General features: G+C 38.0%; 1 protein-coding gene across 1 annotated transcript in view; it reads right to left on the bottom strand.

Annotated features, from left to right (window-relative positions):
* Positions 1–15,625, bottom strand: part of ESR2 (estrogen receptor 2) — a 31,566-nt gene extending 15,941 nt beyond the window's left edge. The window contains exons 1-3 of the mRNA XM_054380690.1: positions 15,159–15,625; positions 9,345–9,520; positions 6,469–6,585 (exon numbers count right to left, since the gene is read on the bottom strand). Of these exons, the coding sequence (XP_054236665.1) occupies positions 6,469–6,585; positions 9,345–9,520; positions 15,159–15,592 (727 nt within the window). The 5' untranslated portion in view covers positions 15,593–15,625. The remainder of the gene's footprint in view (positions 1–6,468; positions 6,586–9,344; positions 9,521–15,158) is intronic.
* Between the last annotated feature and the right edge of the window lie 206 nt (positions 15,626–15,831).

Here is a 15,831-nt window from a genome sequence, read left to right as displayed (position 1 = left end):
ATAAAGAGGAGGCTGAGGAGAGGAAATGCCTGAATAAGGGAGAAATTCCAGCAGTTTGGACACACCTGCCAGAGGCAACATGTGGTCAAAGAAGCACTTGCACACAGCTCATTGACCCTAGGTCAGTTCCTGTCAGAGAAGTGCACTCTTGTGGGACTTTGAATCCTCTGATCAGCTGTCCTCGGCTCTGTTATACTGCCACCAGACTTCTCTATGGCATGGAAAATATCAGGCCTTTGGTATCAAGACATGAATTATCCTTTCCAATTCAGTGTTGTAAATACTTTTAAATGACATTTTGCAGACAACCCAAAGTATAGGGACACAGGTAAGTGCCCAAGTACTTTATTGAGGATCAAAGAAATAATTAATATAATTTTTTAAATTTAAAAAATAGTGGTCCAGCATTCTGTTCTAGTTGATACAATCTTGTACAATTTTCAGCTGTGCAGCTGCTCTCCATGCTCCATCTTAAAATAATTCAGTCAGGTTGTGTTACTTATTGACAGTATTAAAGGTCTCAGTACTTGTGGAAGGTTCTTGCTGGGAAGTAGCAAGCCCTTTTAAGTTACTTTAGGTTATTGAACTAAATGAAATTTCATATGTAACTGGTACTTGGGGAAAAAAAATAATTTAAACATAAACCAAGTTTCTATAATTATGCCTCCACTGCAGAAATTCAAAATAGGAGTATTATGACATTTCTGCATTTAAAAAAAATTACTAAAAAAAAAAAACAACAAACCCCCAAAAAAACAGTTGGTAGTAAAAAAACAGGGGAGGGTGTGTACATGTGTGTGTGTGAATCACTCAACCTACCCTGATTCTGAATATTTTTTTAATTTACTTTTTATTTTATTTTCTGGATCACCATATATTGCCAAAGCAGGTGAAAGCTGAGTCACTGAGCTGTCTGCATAAAACAGAGCTCATGATTTATTTCCACATTAAAACGTACTCACCTTGAATCAAAAAAGGCAGTGCATTTAAGCTGGCTAATCAGCTGACACTTCAGAAAGTAGCAGCCTTTCCAAGTTAAACATATTTCAACAATGTAAAGAACTTCTGTGCTTTCTGTTCAAATCCAGACTTTAGGCAGAACTGAGAAATTTTACGTGTCCATCTCTTGGCACCCAACAGGCACGTGCAGGTGCTTATAAAGTGATACAAATAATTATAGACTGTCTTAATGTTTGGTTTAACTAGACACAGAGATGTGAATCAATCTGTGTAAAGACACAGCAATAAAATACTTCAAGCTTCCCCGATCAGGGACTATTTCTGACTTTATTTCAAACTCCCCAGTTGTACTGAATAGCTAATACCAATCCATATAAAGGTAATTCAAGCAATGGGGAAAGTGCACAAGATGATCAAATCCCTCATTCTTCCTACAGCACAGTAATTATTTAGAACTATTCTTTGCACAAGAAAATAGCGGTATTCAACTGAGAATGCTGGACCGAAGGCAAGGTCTCGAGCCACAGCACCATAGACCACATAGTGATATAAACGATCACAAGAATACAAGAAATAATGTGCATTGGCAAAAAAAAGTCATTAAAATCAGCCTACTGTTCACTATCCATTAACAAGCCACAATAGGTATTACTGGCAGTTTACCACACCATTTTCCAAGCAAATCCTGCTTTACAAATTCTTTGAAAGTTGCAGATGCCTCTGCTGTCTGATATGGTGGCCAGTTGCATGGCATGTTCCTCTTAATATGAATTTTGATCCTTGGTAACTGCTTATGTAACTAACCAATTCAGCAGCAACTGTGGATTCAACCTCTGAATACATTATAATCAATTTTTCTAAGTGTCTGAGTTTAAAACTTGCTCAAGTATACATTAGTAAATCATTATCAATCCAGTCACCTTCGAAAGCAAATGCAGATATTCTGGAGAGTACAGCTCTATTAACTGAGCAGACCTACTGATAAAGAAGCTACTGTCTGTGGAGGACATGTAACATTTTTTCCCCCACTTACTTGCTGTGTGAAAAATGAATTACAGAATTTCAAAGTGCTATGCAGAGGCTGCATGCAGGAGAAAAGGAAAACCACGCACAGGAGAAAAAAAGAAGTCTGGTTCTCTTTCTGCAAACCTCTGGACGGATGCCAGTGTCCAAGGGTAGTATCTCTCCATCACTTTTTTAGTATGGTCCTCAGACACCTCATTTGGGGCAGGGAGGGGCCACACAGAAGCTTTATCTTAGGAACGTTTTCAACAAGTTGAGAACCGGCACATGGGGAAAAAAGTCTAGTCCAACAAAGAAACTGAAATCTCCTTATGGAAGAAGCTGTATCTGAGCCTCAGGAAGAAAAAAAAAGAAAAGCACAAGCATAGCTGCTCCCAGAGTGACTACAGCTAAGTGATGAAGCAACTCCCTTCTTTACTGCCTTTGGCAAACAGTCCAGTCCGTTTCAGCTCCCCAGGTAAACAGCAGAAAGCTCCAAGAGAAGATCAATTTCATCCTGATCTGTTTTGAGTTTGCTGAGCAGAATTTACTGCAGTATTCCTGTTTTCCTTGTTCCTGGTGACAGTGCTTTGCAATTACTTTCCTACCATTGCTAATAGTCCTAGTGCCAAAATTTAGCAGCAGATGTCTTAATTGGAACAATAGGGAAAACAGATTTTCTCCAGAGAAATTTGCAGGTTTACTCTCTAAGACCCTCATTATGCCACAGTGGTATATTTTGTAAGAAACCCCATTATCACCTTAATGCAAAGCACCCCCAAGATAGCCATGGCTTGGGGAGTTGACTTCTCAACATTTGTGAGTGTGATGTCATTCAAGAATTTCAGACCCAGAAACTGCCTTAGGGTTGGCACATACTGCCAATCACATTTACACACAGAAACATATGCAGTTCTAGATACACACACACACGTGTGTGTGTATATATAAATGTTTTTTTTAAAATTATTTTCCCCCTCAAGATGTCTTACTGGTAGTATGCAAAATAAGGTTTTAAAGATTTGGTGCAAATTGCACAGAGTATTTATGAAGAGCTTTCATAAACTACAAAGTGGTAATTGAGGTTCTTTTATCACTTCTGCTGGACAACAAGCCTCAACTGAGCAAAAATGCACTTACAAACCATTCTGTCTTATCCAAGTTTTTAGCAGATGTGAACCAATGCATTCACTAAGTGACCTGGGAAAGGAGCAGAGATGGCAAAAAGCCTTCATTAAAAAGGAAATGTTCTCTTTTATGGTGTTCTACAATAAAAAGCTGGTATTAACAACATGGCTCTAACAAGAAAAAATATTGAAAGATAATCACGCTGGTCTGCAGGAAATGTCATTTACATTTCATTTAGAAATACTGTCTTATAATCTGTCAGGTTTAAATGTCTGTCACCACATTTCCTGAGTCAGCATTACTCACAGGTACCACTTAACTCATCACACAACTCAGGTGAATCTGAGCAATTTTAATATTCCTTTTTCTGAAATTAAATTGTTAAGACTCCCAAATTAAATTCACAAGTCTCAAGTTTCAGTGCTACTGAAAAATACTGTTTTGGGTTTTTTCATTTTGTTTGGGTTTGGTTTTTAGCACGGTTTTCCTGTTACTTTTCTGTTATAGTTTCAAAGTGTCATTTTTGGTTTGGCACAATTATTAATGTCCTATAAACATTCATAATTGTAGGAAAATATGTTTAATGACTGTGTGTCCAATAAACACAGGCTAAGATATAAGTAGCTATTATTATTTATTACTTGTAATACCATGGTGTCTATGAGGTCTAATCACAGGCCAGGAAGTCCCACATTTCTACAACTTCTACATCTAAATAATTAGACTAAAAGAATTAATTTAAGGAAAGCATTGCGGAGGACCACCCTGTAATATTACATTGGGATCAATCTTTACAAAAACTTTCCAACTCCTGAACTCTGGCTTAATAGAAATCTCTGTTGGAAAGAACTTGAGTAAAATTCTGAGTAAAATTCTCAGTCACCAAGAGGAACAAAAGACCATTCAGAAAATAAGGTTTCAAAAGAGTCTCATTTGCAAGTACAAGGCTTTTCTTCCTGGAGGCCAGACAGCAGAGGTAGCTAAGGCTATATTAATGAAAAACACCAATGAAGTTGAGATGCATCACCAGTGCAGAAGAAGAAGCAGCAGCATGTAGAAAGAACTAGCTGACTCCAGCAACAGAAACTAAATGTACTTCAGGAGTACAAAACTAATCCAAGGAACAAACAAAATTGTAACTCTGAGCTGGGAGTTATCAGTTAGAAATGAACAAGGAAGCTGCAATCATAACAGCTCATAGAATTATCATCAACTGCCAGTGTGATGTAGCCATGAAAAAGACAAACAGGATCCTGGGTTGTATGCAGATAAAGGCTCCCAGAGAAACAGATACATATTATGCTACTATGGCAAGTAGTACCCTGATGACTTCCAGATTTTGTCTACTTTCCTCTTCTCCAGGAGGAGGAGATTTCTTGGTTTAGATAGCCTAATAAAACAAAGGTTGTGAGGGGCTATGATGTAGTCTCTACATACAACCAGACCATTAGCAATAAGGAGAAGAGGAGCCTCTAAGGTACAAGAACAAGGGAGCATTAACAGCCCAGCAACAAACACAGGCTGGAATTTGTAAGTGTTGCTAATGACAGACATCATATTTGACAAACAGCCTTCAGATCAAAGTAATGGGAGGATGAAAACACAGCCTAGCCTTGAAATAGAAATAGATATCTACATTAAATGGGATTAAATGAGGTGCATGTCTGCAAATCACAGAGGAACAAGCACAGTGACCTTCTCCTTTCCTCTTCTTCGTTCCTATGTGATGTTTCCTCAGCCTATTTCTATCACATACATGCATGAATCTGTAAGAAACAGCAATAAAACTTGACTGTGAAAGTACATTAGATGTTGAAATAAGTTATTTTCTTCTTAAAACTAACCTTTATCATCTATAAATGTACAACTACAATGAAGTCACATTGTTCTAAGTATCAGACAGGAATAAGAGAAAAGGCTGGATAATTCTGAGTGGTGCAGTGACAAAAAGTGGTTGTTCACCACTTCTTTTTTTTTGTTTTGTTTTGGTTTTGTTTTGTTTTGTTTTGTTTTAATAAAAGAGCTATAGGAAACAATCTGAAAACAGCCTGTTCAAGAACAGCACACCGACTGCCTTCTCATTTTCTCAATGTTGCCTCACCAAAGCCCCATAAAAAAGCCTGGTTCTTCACATCACTGGTGGTCAAGCTGCTATGGGATGTTGTAGATGCTGAGACTTTACAGGGTTGGAAAGACAGGACCAATAGTAAAGTTGCTATTCTAGTAATATATTAAGACATATTAAATACAAGAAAATTCTTCCAGACCAGCAGTCCCCATCTGCTAATTTTTGGAAGCTGAGAGTTGGCAGAAATTATTTTCATATGGGGGCAAGTCTCATTCTTGCGTTCCTCCCAAGGCATTCACTCTTTCCCCATTGTTGGAGGCAGGATACTGGTTAATGAACTGGTGTTACCATGCAGCCCTGCTGTTCTTGCATTACATTCAACCAGCAGAGCAGGCGCACAGGTTTGTTTACTCCATATTACACAGGATTTTAGTTTGGTTAGTCTCAGTAGCAGCAGCAGGTCTTGGGTTCTCATTCTGCAGAACAAAGCATGCAGGTAAATTGCCTTCACAGAGCTCTGCAGAGGTACCAAGATTTTCATGTGTTTAAACTACACCTTATTCCTTCCCACCTACTCCCTGCCACTCCACTCTGCTCTGGCAAGACCTGGAGTACTATGTTCAGCACTGGGACACCCTAAACACAAAATGGACATAGACCTGATGGAGCAGGTCCAGAGGAGGTCCACAAGGATGATCAGAGGGCTGAAGCACCTCTCCTACAAAGACAGGCTGAGAGAGCTGGGGCTGTTCATCCTGGAGAAAAGAAGGCTCTGGGGAGACCTTATAGCTGCCTTTCAGCACCTGAAAGGGATCTACAGGAAGGCTGGGGAAGGATTGTTTAGAAGGGCTTGTAGCAATAGGATAAGGAGCAGTGATTTTAAACTAGAGCAGGGGTAGGTATAGGTTGTACATATGGAAGAAGTTCTTTATGACGAGAGCGGTAAAAAATTGGAACAAGTTGCAGAGGGTTGTGGTTGAGGCCCCATCCCTGGAAACATTCAAGCTCAAACTTGATGGGACCCTGAGCAACTTGCTCTAGCTGCAGATGTCCCTGCTCACTGCATGGGGGTTGCACAAGATGACCTTCTAGGGTCCCTTCCAGCCCAATGCATTCTGTGATTCTGTGATTCTTCTGCTTTAAGAATCAGTACATTCCTTTCTAGAAAATCACCTTAAACCTTGCTCTGTTTGTTGTGGTTTTTTTGGATTCCAAGGGAGGGGGGGAAGCTATACAGATTTGATTGAAGGGAAAAAAAATCCAACAAGCCAGCAAAGCTCAAGAAAACAACACAGACATGCAAAACTCACCACATTTCATCATGCCCACTTCATAACATTTCCGTAGCCGGCATGCCTGGCAGCTTTTGCGCCTGTTCTTATCTATCGTGCATTGATTGGTAGCTGGGCAGATGTAATCATTATGTCCTGCAGCAGGGTAAGAAGAGAAAATGTAACATCTCCAACAGCCTCTCAGGCTCATTTTCCAAATCAAGGCTTTCATCATTTTAAGCATCTCACCATCTTTTCATAACTAAGTTCCATTAATTAAACTGATGCAAAAATGTGTATTTATTGTATACTAAAAACATCGATCTGTGGTCTCAGAAAGTAACTGGACAGCACAGACCAAGTCCTAGTGATGACTGTTAGATAACTAAGCACCTTCTAATGTCAAAGCATTTTTTGAACGTGGGGCAAATGCTCTTGTGAAAGTTTGCTCCCAATCTATAACTTCTTACTGTATTTTGGGACCCTACAGATGGCAGATAGTAGGTTGGGGTTTTTTTTTTTTCCCCTCAGCAGAGTTGAGAACAGCAGTGCACACAGCTTCAGTCCTGCAAAGATGTAAGTAAACTACAGCTCTGTTTACTGAACTCTCTGACATGGTGAGTTCCAGGAATGAAGAAGCCTTAGGAGGATTGACCCTGGACAAAAGTTAATAAAAAAGAAAAAAAAAAACAAAACAAAACAAAACAACAAACCAATTGAGGAGAGAAGGAAGACTAGTATGTAGTAATGCATACGATATAGTACAAAGAAAAGCACAGGCAGAAAGTATAACTTTTAAATATTCCGGACAAGTGTTTCTCTTATTTTGATTAGCTTCCACTACAGCCTCTTCTGTTCTCTTTTTCTATCCCACCTCACCTCATCCCCTCCCAAACCACTTTACATTATTGTGTTTCATTAATCAATAATCTGGTCCAAAGGTTTATTACTGTAAACTGGACTTGAGTATGCACTGTTGTAATTACAATTGAATCCTCTCCTGCCAAATCCTAGAAGTCTCTTTTGCAGTAGTTACTAAAAGATGCAAAAAATACTCACTCATTTACAGTTCTTTATATCTTCTCTATCAGTTTTATTTTTTTTTTAAGTTATTTTTAAAAACTTCAAGAATAGATCAGGCAAAGATACAGATACTGGTGTTTTTTTCAACTGATGCAAGTCCAAGAGTTCATGTCCCCAGGAGTAATTATTTAACCAAACAATTGTGACTATTTCCTTGCAAAATTAAAATAATTTTAACCTTGAATTTTTGAACCGGTGATTTGAAAAAGAAGAGATCGTGTTACAGTTGGTCCCATTTCCTACTGGGAGATATGACTGAAAAACAAATTACTGTTTATCACTCTTCACACAACATGGAGGGAAGGGAGGAGGAAGCTCTCTGTTGCATTATAACTCAAGCACACAGAAGCATAAAGTGGTTTAAAACTCCTGTGGCCTTGGGATAATTTAGCTTGCAGCAGATGTTCAGAGATGTGGGATGAATATACTACACTACAAACTTGGAGAAGCAGAGGAGACCACACACAGTGGCTCAGTCATACCATTGAATTCTAATTAGACATTAGCCCAACAACTTGGTCTATGGTAGGTCCAGAAGATTTTTTTATTTTTATAAGCAATATCCTTCATAACAACAGTTGCAACTGAGTGCTTGATAGTATTTTATGCCAAGGACTTACTTTCATTTATTTGAATTACACCTAAAAAAAGCTACCTGACAGAGTATGTTAAGGCCACAATGGGTAGGTTGTTCACAGCCAAAGCACATGTGAGCAATGCAGAGCAGGTAAATAATTTTCCTGACAGAAAACACTTTCAAGATCAAATTCAGCCTCCATTTGTGACAAACTGAGATGAAGTTCTTTTCTATTATTTTAGCAATCAAAAGTACTTGCACCGGTGTATAGAAATTATTATTCACCCATGCAGAACTTATGCAATAAACTGAAAAGGCAAAAAAGTTTTGAATTAAATTTTATTCTAGTGGTGACACCAACTGCCATATTGAAGCAAAAGAAAGTATGTCAAGATTGTTAAAGGCTTTGCATGCAAAAGAAAGGAAAAGTGCAGACTGAAAAATGACAAGATTTTCCATGTTTATATACACATGCAGTATCCACTGTCAATTCAATTACATTTTCACCAAGACGACCTACATGAGGCCAAAGAAGATGTTAAGGTTAAAGAAATGAAGTGAACCAAAGCTGCAATATGGTGCACAAGTCACTGCCTGCAGGCTGTGATTGCAAACACAAAGACCTACATTTACTTCATGCTGCAGTCACTCAGTAAATTTGAACTAAATACCAAATATTTAAGAATTTAAACTTCGAAGTGAAAATCTTAGATCTGACAATGTAGAGTCTGGGATGTGAAGAGCTGAGACATAAAAGTTATGAGTTTTGTACCTAATAGTTGTTACATATATTTTTATATCCTATATGCCATGTAGATACTATGTGCTATGACTCAACAGCTCCAGAAGAATAGTTCCTGGCAAGCAAAGTCTCCACACAATCACCTACTCTAACTGTGTCTATTAAAACAAGTTCACAATGACTATGTCTACTCTGGGACACAAACTGCAATCAGATTCATAGGTCTGCAGTGCCATCCCACTAATGCCTTTGCTGCAGGGCCTTCTCATGCTATGTATCCCATCTCTTCTCTAAAGAAATCAATTACTCACTTTGTAATGTTTTCAGATCTTGATAACATAAGAGCCAAAAGACAGTCAAATCACGTGCTTCTCTATTTTTAGCATGCAGGTCCATACACCAGGATTTTAGACCAACTCATTACTAGATCTACTAAATTACTACAACGACTGAAATCCCTGATCTGACAAAACAACTTAATTGAGCAAAGTTATCAAAAGCTGATTCTCCTACCTTGAATACTTCTTTTAAAGAATGCTTTGCAACCTTCACATGACCAGACCCCATAGTGGTATCCTGAGGCATAGTCACTGCAGACTGCACAGAAGTGGGCATCCCTTTTTGAGCCAGGATTATTTGCAATTGGGCTTGTACAGTCATTGCTATTAGATTTTCTTTTTAATGTTTCTCTGATAGAAAAGAAAAACATGTGTTATAAAAGAGGAAAAATATAATCTGCATTGCATCATTATCTTTCATTGTCTTCTATTCTCTCCTTTTAGAGTCTTCTTATTACTTAGCACAGGCTAGAGATGCTGTTCAATCTTTTTTATGATAAGGCTATTTCAAGCCTATAGTCTGGTCCCAGAGGTTTCAATAATGACAGACCATAAAGTTTTTTTAAAAAACTCCAAAGCATAAAACTGGACTGCAAATGTGTCACGTGAACTCTGGAAAAATCATATGGAATTGTAAACTGAGACAGCTCAGACTGACATGGTAAAAACTACCAAAACAGAGCTGCACTTACAGTTACTTTGAATCTTTAGCAAGGCAAATACACATTGAGTTTCAAGTATTTAATTCTTTAAACAAAGCCTTATTCATTCAGTGAGACACTGGAGAAAAATATCTTTGAGACATGAATTATCTCCCAGTGTTAAGACAAAGTTTTCTGTTCAAGGTGGCAACCCATGCTGATCACTTTAATGCTAAATAAAAGGAAGTCTGAATACAAGAAGAATGGAGAAACATAATCAATAAAATACTTTCATACATAACAAAAAATATTTCTCCATATAGATTAGTATGATATATGCATTCCTGAAGTGCTGCAAATAGTTCCAATTTACTGGAACTATCCTTAGTAACTGGATTAAAATTAGAACAGGACAAAAACATGAAATAACAGCCAACTCCTGACACCAAGATCCTGTAAACAGCAAGAGGAAAGGAACTTAGATTATCAGTAAAGTGGGGTTTTGGTATAGAAAGCACATCTATTGTTTGCTTTTAATCTGGACCTCATTTTCATGGTGGTTTTAGTATGTGTTGCCATCATGGTCAATACAATTTCTAGATAGTGTCATGTACAAACTCTCAGCAGCAATTTGACAAAAGGAAGTTCAGATAATGCAGGACATAAGGGTGTTCAGATGGTTAACAAGCCTGGTCTTTGATTACACACACCCCTCCATTAATGGATTGCTGCCTCACTAAGCTATTTCCCCTTCTGGGAAGACCAGTATGGGGTGGACTCACCTTTAGAATAAAAGGACTGTATCACACATGCCTAATATTCTGCTAATGCAAAGAATCAAAAGCATTGCTATTCCTTCCTGTTTCCCTGCATTTGGTAGAAAAAGTAATTTGGCATTTCATGTTAGTGAAAGAAGTATATTTTTAAGCTCTACTTGAGAATCATGATCCAATTGTGCATGTCAGACGAGAATCAAAATCATCTAGAGAGCATCTCAGTGACTGATAGATGTGCTGTAGAGGGAGATGCTTATTGCCCTCAGTAAAGCACCAAAATGCTATGGGTGAAAAAAAAAAGCATCATAACATCTCACTGAGGAGTGTTGTTTTTACCTGCCAGCCATGACAAGTGTTTTTAAAAATACTTTGCCTGCTTAAAAGTTTTGCTTTGCCTGCTTAAAACAACCATCACTACACAAGCTGCAGGACTTCTGCAGGCTGTGGTAAACAGCTCGCACACAGAGCAACAATCTGGAACAAATTCCTCCTGCAGGCATTAAATCTGCTCCTCTGTGATAGCTGCAGCAGTGCAGCAGGAGGCTCAAACCCAATCATTCTGTCACTGTTGTCTTTAAGCACAACAGAAGTATTGTCTTTAAGGACAACAGAACTGGGAAACAGCCAGGAGCTTTAAAGGTAGCTGAGAACCTCATGACCGCACAGTGTATCCTCACAAACAGCAAACCAAAGCAGGTAGCCCCGTGCAGGGTTAGAGACTATGTCCCAGCACTCTTGGGACTGGGGCACACCTGCATGCTTGGCAGATGAATGAGCTGCCAGGCCCTCCAGAAGAACTGGCCGTAGCTGGCTGGCTGCCCACAAAGCTCCTGCACCACAGGATTCAGGAAAGTAGAGGATATACCCTGGCTGCTGCTGAGGAGCCAGAAGGACAAAGGTTTATTGCCTTACACCTCCTAATACTCCTCCCTATTTTGTGATCATTGTTTCTATATAGAGAAATGTTTCCATAAAAAGAACTAAGATTTTTTGGTAAGTAATAACTTGGTGATTTCCTACTAGTCATCAAAAGTGACAAGATGATTACTCTAAAGGGGAAGGGAATAGCAACACTATTTAAGTTATTCAATATCCCTTTTATCTTCTAATTACTCCTAGCTTTGTCCCAGCAAGTGGCAGAACTTGAATCTAAATTCAACTTTTTATTAAAAATTAAGAGTGGCAAGGATTTGACTTAGAAAACAGCAAGATTTGCTCAAGGACATTTGTTTTCTGTCAGGTTTTTTTTTTTAATCTGAATTATTGTACATAACAAAAAAGGAGAAAAAAACCCCACAACACTGAGAATGTATTTTTTAAAAATCTAATCACTAAAAAATGAATAGTTCAGATTTTATAATTTCTTGTCACTCTTCTGAGCCAGTGGCTCATTCAGTGCCTGGAGGTCATTTAGTCCCATAAATCCAAGCTACAAGATGAAGAAAGCTCTTCCTTTCTCTCCCAGAATGTGTGCAAGATGATGGGCAAAAATCAGCTGAAGAATATTTTCAGTCTTTATCTTCCTCATTTTCTAGAGAATTCCTCCACTAGAACTTTTGGAATGATTAATACCACACAATTGTCAACACCTAAAGCACAGGTTCTGCTACACTCCAAACATTGATTAATATGCTGAAAATCATGTCATAGATATCTCAAAATTAAGAGGCATACTCTTGCTTAATCTCTGTGACTATTCCATCATGAAATGGGATGCCAAAGCATCACATCAAAACCATTTCAAGATATCTTTAAATGCTCCACAGAATGAGCACAAAAAGTGGGAAAAAAAGCATAGGAGAACAATGCAAATAATTATGGCTTCTGAGCAGAGTTAAAGCAGTGTATGAATACAATATTAGTGCACAATGCACAAGACAAAGGTACTAAATGATTCCACTAATTAAATGAATGTTGCTAGCCTATGCCCCCAAAAGTCTTTACTTGTATGCCTTACCTGCAATTAGCCAGAAGCACAAGGGAAATAGTAAAAAAAGAACAAATTAAGATCCATAAACGTCACTCTGGCAACTTGATTAAAGTTTCCTAATACTTTTTGGAAAGTATTAGGAAGTATTTTCATTTTGAAAATAACCCTTTTGTTTCTGTAACTAAAATCCTTTCATTTAGAGGAGGAATATAGAACTCAATTTCAGACTACCTTTAAATATAATTAGTGCACCACATTTCTTTTCTCTTTATGTCATTTCAGCATAAATTGTGTGGTCCCAGATTAACAAAATTCATAAGAATATTTCTATTACTTTCACTAGGTGCAGAACCTACAATAAATATAGTGGACTCTTTATCACCCAGTTATTTTATGAGGAATGCAATTCAAATTTTTTGAACTTTTGGTGCAGAGGAACACTACCCTGCGTAACGTTTGCATTTAACAAAGTTCTGCATTCATATACTGAACCTATTTGTGAGGAAAGGGAATGCCAAGAATTCAAGTTCCTTATTTTAAGTCAATCTACAAAGAGGTGTGTGATCAGCTTTAGCAAAGTGGACCACATTAATTTAGCTAATGTTAATAGAAATTTACGCCCCAGGAAAATAAAATTCTCTCATGGTGAGACTCTTACAGTTTATTTTACCTTTCCAAATAAAGCAACAGGCCTAAATATGTAGTAATTCTTTCTTACTCATCTTTCAAACAAAATCCCTTTTCTCAAACTCGAAGGCTGTTTAAAATTGTTTACATTTTACAGCATTAGTCTCTCCCTTTCCCTAGAGGTATTCTTTTAATTTTCAATCCCAGGAACTCTTCCTTCAATGTATAATCTACAAATCTGCAGTGTCACAGTCATTGTTCCCATGGCAATAAATATAATGTTCATGACATTAAATTAAGACCTCCCCAAAGCAAAAGGAAACATAGGACCTTTTCATTATTATTTACAGCCTTATCACAGGGCTCACAATAAGGGAATTACAGCTTTGGGCTTTTGTTTCTCTGTCGAATAATATTTTTTTTCTTCTTCACAACTTCTGTACACAAAGAGAGGGTTACAATGCATCATACTGAGACAACTGGACCACTGAGAAGGTCCAGCTACCAAACAGCATAGTAGTTACTTGCTGCTGAACAAAAAAGATCATCCATAAATTTAGGCTCCAGATTTCATTGATTTCTCCTCTTTAAGTTAGGTCAGCAGCAGCTACAAGAGCAATAGTCCATATCGCAGAAGACTCATACTCAAACTCCAGGTTTGACTTTCCTTCTGTCTATATAGAGAGCACACTGCAAAGCATGAGATGGGGTGCTCTTGCTCTTGGGTTATTCCACTTGCTGTCCCATCATCTTCAAACACTAACCTGCAGCAGCATCCCAAAGATGTCAAAGTTTTGGAACATTAAAGAAAGCATAAAGAATTTGGATGTTAGCTCCAATCACATTAGACTTTCAAGGAGAATTCTTCTGTATATAAGTGCTACCCAAACAGGCTCTGCCAATCAATACACCTACACTTAAAGTAGATCTGCACTCCAGAACTGTCTGCAACTCTCTGCTGACTCCAACTAGAGACTAGTCAGGTGGCCAGGCTGAAAATCTACACTGCTTATGAGCCTGAAGCAGGCATAGATCTCACATCTTAGCACTGTGCAGCCACCATAAGGCCCACCCACTGCAGAAAGAGTGTAGGTACTCTTAAAAATATGACAAATCTTTAGCAGCACTGTTGATGTTAAGTAAGGAGCCCTATGCATAGCTGTTAAAACAGGAACAGCACCTGCAACACCCTGAGCTTTTCTCTCTCCAACAGCTGTTGTGCCCATGAATGGAGTCATTTCATCAGCTGATGATCTACACACTGCCTCTGGTTTGCACGATGAGTAAATGTGCAGAACAGGAACACATATTTGCAAATACAGTTTCTTTACAGCTGAAAAATTAGCCTGTGAACTTGTTCACAGCACCATCATAAAGTCAACTGAAAGTAGCAACACGAAACAATATTAGACTTTTCCAGAGCAGCACCCTTTTGAACATGATTCATGCTGCTGTAACTGCTAATATTAAAACCACATAAAGAAAGATAACATTTCCCTGGAATTCTAAGTTCATGACAAACCTCCACAGCTATAGATGCAGTCGAAAACAAACAAAAATTTTAAAATTCCAGATAAAATAGAATTTAAAAAATGTTGTATGAAGAGGAAAAAAAGAATGAACCTCCAATTCTTTCACTCAAAGGACTTAACTTGTCAGAGCAGAATTAATTGTTATTACACAAAGTAGTACCTAGCAGTCTTGAACTTTTGTTTGTACAGCACACAGTTCCCACATTGAAGGCATCTGTAGTGCTTTGTGTTGGTGTATAGCTCTCTAAGCAGCTACTGAAAAAGAATTTGTATTTCAGTAGTTACAGTAAAAAAATTATGAAGTCAGGACTGATTTGGTGTTTGGTGGAGGTTTTTTGGTTTTGTTTTGCCAGAGAGACCATCACACAGTTGTCAAATGTGCAAATGTGTATGTGTGTGTCTATATATATACAGAACACTTTTAAATAACTAAAGAAACTAAATAATTTTCAGCAAAGTTTTAAAGAAATGAGTAGCACTGACCTGGTCACAGGTAGCACTGCCTCCATCGCTCTTGCTTCACACCATGGACTCTTTGGCTGCTCTGCATACAGAAGTGATGACTGACAGTGCAATGTCAGAGGGGAGAGATGGCCAGGAGCAGACCATAATGCATTGGGGCTTGATGTTTGCCTCACAGATGCACTCTCTGAATCACCAAAATTGCTGGCAATGCTGTAATTCATCACTGCAGGATTGCAGAAAGTCATTGCAGAATATTCATGTCTGTTTTCTATGTAGGATGAGGGAATATAGACTGGACTGTGTTCTGCTGTCAGTGTGGACTGATTACAACTGTAGGGTACTGGAGTGACAATACCAGCAGGTGAGTTTTTAATTTCTGTTTTACTGCATCCAATATCCTGAAGTGGCAGCAACTGAGAGAAGTCTTTGTGAGAAGATGAACACAGGGACATTTTGAAGTGAGACTTTAGGTGGTTGTTTACATATTCATCCTAAGATGGCAAGGCATTAAAAAAAAAAGAATTAAAAAGTAAGAAAGTTCTGCATTAAGTCTTTTCTATAAAAGAAAAAAGGAATCAGGAAAACACAAAATATAAAAATATCCTCTTAAATCAGATCACATACCAAATGCACATAAACAGTCAAGGTACAAATTTACTACATTTAAGAAAGCTTTCTAGATCTTCCATAA

Source organism: Indicator indicator, chromosome 4, assembly GCF_027791375.1.
Source record: "Indicator indicator isolate 239-I01 chromosome 4, UM_Iind_1.1, whole genome shotgun sequence".
Classification (NCBI taxonomy): Eukaryota; Metazoa; Chordata; class Aves; order Piciformes; family Indicatoridae; genus Indicator; species Indicator indicator.
The sequence above is the reverse complement of the archived record's forward strand: the minus strand, read 5'-3'. Positions and strand labels throughout refer to the sequence as shown.